Source organism: Nelumbo nucifera, chromosome 4 (assembly GCF_055504915.1).
Source record: "Nelumbo nucifera cultivar China Antique chromosome 4, China Antique-T2T, whole genome shotgun sequence".
Classification (NCBI taxonomy): domain Eukaryota; kingdom Viridiplantae; phylum Streptophyta; class Magnoliopsida; order Proteales; family Nelumbonaceae; genus Nelumbo; species Nelumbo nucifera.
In genome coordinates, this window is record NC_142652.1 from 5,798,285 (window position 1) to 5,807,336 (window position 9,052).

Here is a 9,052-nt window from a genome sequence, read left to right on the forward strand (position 1 = left end):
AGATGGGGTTCTGAAACACCCGTATCTTTTTCAAAAGATATGATATGGGGCATATCGTATCAATACTTTAAACCATGCCTGGACGGTTCTCGGGCCAAATAGTCCTACTATCCAAGTCAACTAGGAGTTCTCGATGTGAAACAAAGGACAACTATGAAGTAGATCTCATAAGTCAGAACTATCACTATATGATCGTATTAATTCTTTTATATGAGATGCTTTGTTGGAACAATATTTAAAAAATGAGCACATGATGATCTCTTTTAATTCTTTATATGAGTTTCAAGATTTGAGTACTTATAATTGCAAGTTTCTTATTGAAAAACCATTATCTTTTTTAATATAGCAAATAGCAGCGTTGCAATTCCAACCCCTTCCACTAGTATTGTTTTTAAATGAGACCTAACCCAATGTTCCAAGGGTTCAAGGCCAAAGGGCATTCTTGACCATAAAAGGGTAAGATTGGAATAAAAGATATATAAGTCACATGGTGTCACGTGTAAACAGATTGTGATGGCGCATTCATGGGGGAAAATATAGTCAATTGTCATAAAAATTAAGGGTACTTTTAAGGGACTTTGAAAGCAGTAAAGGTAGCGCTAGTCCATTTCTTTTAAATTAAGGGTAACTTAAGAGATTTTCCCATTCTTTTAATTATTTTTTCAAAGTAAAGTAGTGTTGTGTAAGTTAATAGAACCTACCCTGTATTTTATAACCATTTTTAAACCTATCTTGTGTTTTGCAAATAACAAAAACATCCCCCGAGGTTCCAAGTTCCAATCATTATGGCATTTAAACACTTTTGCTTTCTTTTTAGATTTACACGTAAGGTTGTCAATGGATCGAGCTTGTCCTGATTTACCTAAACCAATTGCGCTGGTTTTGGTTTCATGACCTGTAATGATGGGTCAAATTAACCCTTTCTTTTGTAGCACAGGATTCGCTAAGAATACAAGTATCCAAATCTGATTTTGTGACCAATCACGAGTGAACGTGCCAATGCTTTGTACACACGGGACCCATATGTTGTGTAATTCCCATTAATTCATCAATGTCTAATAATGGGATATTTTTATTGTTTGTTTTGGTGATGTACCATTTAGTATTATATTGTATTGAAGAGTACCAAATTGCCAATTGAGGGATGTAAATACATTATTTCACAATTAACTCCACCATTACTCTCATTAAATACACATTATAAAAATCAAGTATAACACTTATAATGAGCTTTAAACCTTCATATCTCAAATTAAAGGTATGGCCACGCAACACTAGGATGTTAATTTACAGAATAAAATCTTAAAAGTACGTTATATATCTTAATAATTAAAAAATATGAATTTACGTATGATATGTATTTCAGAAATTCCAATGGATCTGATATGATTTAAATTAATATTATATTTTTTCTATAAATGATTAATTAATACTTTAATTTATAACAAATAGCAAAATATTTGTTATTTACAAAATCAACTAAATTTATTTCAGTAACTAGTGTGATCATTAAATTAGTAACTAATATAAGTAACAAATAGCAAAATATTTGTTATTTACAAAATCAACTAAATTTATTTCAGTAACTAGTGTGATCATTAAATTAGTAACTAATATAAGTAATTCATCTATACTATTTAAAGCAAATGCTTGCATTGGTAATATAGTAATTTTATATTTGTATTAGTAACTTTCTAGAAGTTGTATAGTTATTAGCTAGCATATTAAGAATTTAATACTAAGTTGGCCTTTTGTTATAAAAAATATAAAATAATTGATATATTAATTAAAATATAATAGTTGCATTCCACATTCTCAGTAATTAACTAAATAATAATAGATTTTTAGATTAATTATATATTTCTAAAATTATTAACTAGTAATAAATTAAATAATAACATATTAATGGCTTTATGAATGTAGTAGTTTGTAAAAGCTACAACATATGTTCTTGATTGATGCATCACCGATGTTTGTAGGCTCATCAATGGGTTGGGCAGTACCCGAATTGATTAGGCCAGTTTAATTCTTGATATATTATTCCGATATATATATATATAAAAGGTCCATCGAATGATACCCAATTGTTTCAAGAATAATTCAACTTTAGATCTAAAACTACAGACCTTAATGGGTCTGATTTGGTTCCGGGTCTTAATATTTCTTATCGGGTCTGTTATGGTTCTACCTAAACCACACCCAGACCCGACCCGTTGACAGAACTAATATTCATGTTTTGATCATTAAAATTGAAGCAAATGTTATTGCTCGATTTTAGAATGCTGAACTATTATCGCCTGTCAATCTGTTAAGAGGAGCGTCACGAATACCTGGTCTGAGGTAATATTGATTTTTCAAGTGGACCAGTGTCAATGTAATTTGGCCGAGGCCCATGGGCCAAGTTCCCGGTTGACTGAGGGGGTTGATTGGTCAAGACTCAAAGTCAAAGCCTTCCCGGTTAGGCGGTAAGTACCTTTGCAAGGCATTTATTTATTTGTTTTTTTTTTTTTGCTGTGGGCGCCCCCAACGACCTTACGGGCTATTACCAAAAAAACCCGACCTTACAGGCACATTACAACATGATTAAGAACATTTTCCTACCACGGGAGATGTTCTCAATGTATAATGAATTGTGCATGTGAGGTCGGTCCGTAAGGGGCAGATCCCAATTCAATTCCTATTACAGTTCTCGGTTCATTTTCAAATTGAATATTGCAAACAAAAACATGGAAAAGAAAAGCTCGCTTGACTGCTACTAACTTCTGCAATGCCTTTCATTTTAATTCAAATGACATGCGATCTAACTTCTGTAATGCCTTTTTGTTAAAATTTGCATTCTTCTCTTGAATTAGTAGGAAAAAAAGAAAGAAAAAAAAAACCACTTTGATGAATCATATGAAAAAAATGCCCCATAAAAGATGAAAGAAAGAAAAAAATATACCAACCTACGAAACAAGATCAACACATGTTTTCGTCTTTCGGACGATCTGATCAGGAATCCGCTGGCTGGAAGTGACAAGAATTAATAAATCTTCATTTTCTTCACGTGCCGATCCTATCGAGATTTTCCGACACGGTTTTCATCCTTGGTCTCACCTCCGGATCTGGTTCCGTGCATGCGAGAGCCGCATGAAACACCGCGAGCACTTCCTTCTTTGCATGCACTTCCTTGAGCAGCATGGGGTCCACCATCTCCGACAACAGGTTCTCCTCTTCAAATCCCTTCCTCACCCATCTCACCAGATCCGAGGTCGCACCGGTCGCTGTTGATGTGGTCGGAGATGAGAATTCCGGAGCCTTCCCGGTCAGCATTTCGAGCAATACGACACCAAACGAGTATACATCCCACTTCTGGGTGGGTCGGCTACCTGCCAGCCGAGCCTCGGGGGCCTTGTAATTGTTGACTCGCTCCGCTGGGGAAGGTTTGATATAAGGGAGAGCTCCACCCATAAGGCCCCCGGGACCAGATGAAGTGGCACCATCGCCGGCGATGCTGATCAATCGGTTGAGTCCAAAATCGGAAATGTATGGTTGGAAATCTGTGTCAAGGAGGATGTTGGAGGGCTTAATGTCTCCGTGGACGAATTTCCGTGGGTTGCATTCGTGGAGGTAAGCCAAGCCCCGAGCCGTTCCCTTGGCAATCTTCAATCGGGTCGACCAGGGCAAAGTCGTAGACGGTTGGCCACTCTTCCCTGAAACAGTTCTGCTGAGTTAGGTGGGTTCTGCATGAAAAAAGATTTAAAATACCTCTCTCTCTCTCGATCGTTCGCTCTCACTCTCGTACACAGGCACATGCAGGTGGGTTAAAAAATATAATGTTAAACAAATCGATTCGACCATTTTAATGTGCTTACCACCAACTCAACAGGAAATGAGAATTGAGAAGAGATCTATAAATATTAATTTTCTGCTGTTCAATAGTAAATAACTGGGTTGACCGTTGACACAATAAAGATGCATAGCCTCCAATTTAATCAAGTTTTATAATGTGCAGGTGGGCCATTTATAATGGTTGGCGTTTGCGGGTTGTGTATAAGTGTTCATACATGTCATGCAGCCCCAGAACCTAGCACTATTATAATTGTTGATTGCTTGTCCCCCCTCCCTCCCTCTCTTAACCCCCACCTACTCACCACTAAAGAAAAAAAAAAAAAAAAATCTATCCACATTCGCGAGTGAACTAGAGGAGCAAGTAGCACTTACCCATGACAAAATGAAAAATGGTTATGGATCGGCCAAGAATGATCCAATTTCTTGTTTTGTTTTTTCTTTTTCAATTTCCATCAGATCAATTCGCTCACCGGGTTTCAGGAGGGTTGATCAAATCGATTCAATCATTCAAACGAAAACTTAGGACGTAGGAGATAAAAAAAAAAGGTAGATTATAAAGACCCCTGTACTATGGGGTCTGTGACAAAGACCCCCCTTATTTTGTTTTACGACAAAAACTCCCCGAGACAAAGATTACAGTATCTTTTAATCTCTATATTACCCTTCTGACGAGAAAAACACTGTTCACCTTTCCAACCTCGCGATACACTAACAGCAGCGGCGGATGGGCGGTAATCCCCTCTACCTCGCCCTGCTGACGGTTCAATTCAGCTATCGCCGTTGACGTACCGTGTAAGTTAGCTCGCTTCATATAGAAAACGGAAAAAAGCCCTAGTTTCCACTTCTTCAGAAATTCTGCTTGGCTAGGTCGGGAATGGCTTCTTCGAAAGTCGATTCCCGTTTGAGTCTGGTAATTACTCCAGCTCTAGAGAAGATCATCAAGAATTGTTCCTGGAGGAAACACTCCAAGCTAGTTTATGAATGCAAATTTGTAATCGTTAGCTTCTCCCGAAAAGTTTTCTTCTACTCCCGACGATGCTGAACCGGACAGTTCAGTCCCCGGTCCGTAGGGAAGTCCGACACGGATGGAAGCATGACACAGTTTGTCCAGGGGTTCATTGCCAAGATCATGCAAGACATCGATCTGGTTTTGAATCCTTCCACCCCAGGGAAACCACCGCTGGGTGTCCATGATGGTGCATTTGAGACTACGACCGTCGAAACCACCAACCCGACAGATTTGTTGGATTCAACGGACAAGGACATGTTGGATGCCAAGTATTGGGAAATCAGTATGTATAGGACTGCTTTGAAAGGGAGAAAGGGGGACCTGAGCCGGATCTGAAGAAACAGTAAATGAAGAGAGAGATCGGGATTGAATTAAATGGGTTCAATCCCGATGCTATTAAGGGGAAGGGGAAGGGGAAGAAGAAAGATCAAGAGAGGGAGAGGGATAGAAATGTGAAGGAATCTGTAGTAGAGGGGATTATCGCCCATCCGCCTCTGCTGTTAGTGTATCGGGGAAGATAAACAGTGTTTTTTCGTCAAAAAGGTAGTATGGGGTGTAACGGTATTTTTGGATGAAAGGCTAACGGAAGGGGGTTTTTACCTCACGGTCATAATACAGGGGGTCTTTGTCACAAAACAACAGGGGGGACTTTGTTACAGACCCCATACCCATATTATGGTGGGGTCTTTGTAATTTAACCAAAAAAACAATGTAAAAGTGAGAAATCTATCTAAAGATTCTAGACTCTATAAATTTGCGTGGGTACAGATAGATGCCTAACTTTCTTCTCTTTGATAGATGCTTAACTTTCGAGTTCGCTTTGGTTTCCTTAAAGTTAAAAAGAGGGAAGAGTGCTTTTGATGGTGGATCAACCCTTTTTTTCCTTGTGGGTCAACCTTAACGGGTCCAATAAAAGATCAATGACAGAATGCCACACAAAACCAGCTGGTGTGATGTGGTGATCTTCTCTCTGTAAGATCCCATCTGTCGTTCTCCGCACCAAGCATGGAATGACGACAACGAATAGATCATTTATGACGATACTATCCGACCGTTTAAATAGTATCCAATGGTCATTGTTGTCGTCGACAACCGCGTAGTTGGCCCACCGATCAAAATATTTCAGAACCCGACCTTGGCTTGTAATATAGCCAACGTCCAACCAACGGTCACTATCGTTCTATGGAATCCATTTTTGCTTCGACAGCAGATGTAGATCATATCTACGAGTCTATCACATGGGCTCATTAATTGAATTTCTTGAGTTCTCCTTACTCCCTTACTCCACTAGTCCACAGAGAGAGAGACAGAGAGTTCAGAATTTGAGAGCAAAATAATAAAAGGTCAAAAAACTTACCACGAATAGCAGAAGCCAAGCTTCCATTTGAGATGAAATCAGATATGAGAAGCTTTTCATCAGCAGCCCAGTAATAAGCCCTTAACCTTACAATATTGGGGTGCTTAACGCGTCCGATCGCCTGTATCTCCGCTGCAAATTCTTTATACCTCTGTCCATCACCTTCACCCAATCTCCTCACCGCCACGGGAACTCCATTATTCAGCACCACCTTGTAAACAATTCCCAATCCGCTCTTCCCCAATACATACGCCGACGCTCTCAAAAGCTCATCCAATTCGAACGTAAATCCCTTATCGATAGCAACCAGTTCACCTTCTCCTCCTCCCCCTCCCCCACTACTACTTCCTCCCTTATCAGACTCCACTTCTGAGTCGTTACTCGGGAACGAGTTCCAACATGCGCCAGAACAGAACTTTTTGCCCTCGCCGCCACCGAATTTTCCTTTACCGGTGCAGCTGCAACTGCCGGAATCTTTTCTCTTCCAGTATATGTAGACGATGAGCAAGCCAATGACCGCGACTCCGGCGGCGTCTGCAACGGCGATTAATATTATGAAACCTGGTTTTAGCCCTTTCTTTGAATTGGTATCAGGTACCGTTTCCCGATTCTGCTGGTCTACTGGAGAACTCTTTGGCGGATTCCCGCTGCAAGGTGTTTGGAGAGGAAATCCACACAAGGAAGGGTTGTTAAGGAATGCGGTCGGCCCTTGATTTTCAAAAGTGCCGGCCTGAGGGATTTGTCCGCTGAGGTTGTTATGTCTAAGATCGAAGCTTACCGTCACCGGCAGTCTGCCAAGTGATCTTGGGATCTCGCCGGAAAAATGATTGAAAGAGAGGTTTAGAGTCCCGGACAGTGATTTCAAATCGCCGAGATCAGCTGGGATCGATCCGTTGAATTCGTTTGACGATAAATCGAGTTGAACCAAGTTGTCGAGATTGGGCCAAATTCCGTCGGGAATCTCGCCGGAGAATTTGTTACCGGAGAGAACAAGCCTCTGCAGCTGACGGCAATTCGCAAGGTCACTCGAGAGGGATCCGGAAAGCGAGTTTTGCGAAAGATCAAGGTTCTGAAGGCGGGGGAGATGGCAGACCGAAGGCGGAAGCGGACCAGATAGATTGTTACCGTAGAGGAAGATACTGTGGAGAGAGGTAGCGTTGAAGAGCTGAAGAGGAATGGAACCGTAGAAGCGGTTGCCGTGGAGGTTGAGTCTGCGGAGAAAGATAAGAGCTCCGAGCTCGGAGGGTATGTAGCCGCGGAGATTCTGTCCGGAGATGGCGATTGCGACGACGCGAGGGTCGGAGTATCCGGCGACATTCATGCAGGAAATCCCGGACCAGTGGCATGGATCGGTGTCGTTTTCGTTCCAGGTGGAGAATGCGGAGACGTCTGACGTCTGGTCGACGGCAGACTTCAAAGCCAGAAGGGAGAGACCGTCGGGGGACAGAGAGATGGCAAAATTAGGGTTTTGGAGCAGCAGAAAAAGAAAGAAGAGTAGAAAGAGCTTCATCTTGTGCCGGATTCCCAATCTGCGCAGAAAATCATTAATGGAAGGATGGCTCGTAATTGTGGAAGGTTGGGAGTTTACACACGAATAAGAAGGGGGAGTGTGTGCGGGTTGGTGGCCTTCCCTTTAATATTTATTGCCCGTTAGACTCTAGAGAGAGAAACGGTAAGAACTAGAGAGAGAGAGAGGGCGAGATTTGATTGCGCGATCCACCTCCCGCCAAAAGGAGATCGACGGAAAGGGAGTAGAAGCAAAGCAAGGCCTTCAAATGATGATGACGGAGACATCGATCGATTGTTAGAAAATTTGGAATTGAATAAAAAAATCACAGCCGTTGAGTTGAGTTGAGTCACTGAGTGTAGCGGAACGGTTTGTAACCGGTTCGGTCATCGGTGGTGTTGTGTTTGGGAATGGGGAGGTGAAACTGGAACCGGAAGCCGGAAGCCGGAAGCCGGAAACAGACAGACAGAAAAATTTTCACCTTAGGGGGAGATGGGTGTATGTTTTGGTAGAATAGAAGTATAGAACAAACGTGCTTTCCTTTTCCATCGTACGGATGCATACGGTTAAGCGCGTAATAGTAAGAGTTGGGCCGGCCCTGTTCTGTTCAGTAGCGGTAGCCCAATCTCCTTCCATGTGGCGCATTACGACTGGTCCCGTTGGACCCATGTGGCCATATGTCGGTCTGAACCCGAAGCTAAGCCCAAATGGAAGAAGGAGATGAGATCCAGGGGCTCTTACTTGTCAGCAGGACTAAGAACTAACCGTCCAATCACTGAAACCCCATATGCATGACAGCATGAGATATGTGACGCATCGGAACTATATCTTACTTCTATCAGTCTCGGTTATCGGTCCATGTGCTACACTTGTGATTTTCGAACTATAATAACTTATCCCCCATCTATGGACTACGAACTACGAAGAGAGAGAGAGAGAGACTGTAGTTGATATGTAATGTTTTTCCAGGTAACGTAGATCGTATTTCCCTGGGCATATCGTGGAGATGGGAAGGAATGCCAAGTGGCAATATATTTTCCTAAAATTAATAAATGGGTTATGGGGCAGTTGGGGATGGAGAGGATTAGCAAATCAAATCAAGTAATAATTACAGAGAGGCATGCATCACTTTCACTAATTTGATAATTTCTATTTCTCATCGTAGCACTAGCACTATATATTTTTTCTTTCTAACTTTTGGAAAATTGCATCTTAAGACTTAAAAGTTGCTTCATCGCTAATTTCTTACTGTTGATTATTGCAAGTAAGCGTAGAGAAGATGGCATGAGAGGAAGGAATCTCACAAACAATCATGAAAAATATGCTTAGAAGCTACAAAAGTAGAAGA

General features: G+C 41.3%; 1 protein-coding gene across 1 annotated transcript; it reads right to left on the reverse strand.

Moving 5' to 3' along the window:
- Window positions 1–2,762: 2,762 nt before the first annotated feature.
- LOC104591684 (Leucine-rich repeat protein kinase family protein) lies at window positions 2,763–8,777 on the reverse strand. The gene is made up of 2 exons (XM_010250650.3): window positions 6,198–8,777; window positions 2,763–3,692 (listed from the first exon to the last, which is right to left on the reverse strand). Exons 1-2 carry the CDS (start codon window positions 7,705–7,707, stop codon window positions 3,043–3,045), a joined length of 2,160 nt encoding a protein of 719 aa, XP_010248952.1. The 5' UTR covers window positions 7,708–8,777; the 3' UTR covers window positions 2,763–3,042.
- Between the last annotated feature and the right edge of the window lie 275 nt (window positions 8,778–9,052).

What these genes read in the sequence shown, in the direction of transcription:
- LOC104591684 (XM_010250650.3), bottom strand. Translation starts at nt 7,707, where the DNA reads ATGAAGCTCTTTCTACTCTTCTTTCTTTTTCTGCTGCTCCAAAACCCT. An exon ending in CTTGGCTTCTGCTATTCGTG is followed by an intron (nt 3,693 to 6,197) that starts GTAAGTTTTTTG and finishes GAACTGTTTCAG; the next exon opens with GGAAGAGTGGCCAACCGTCT.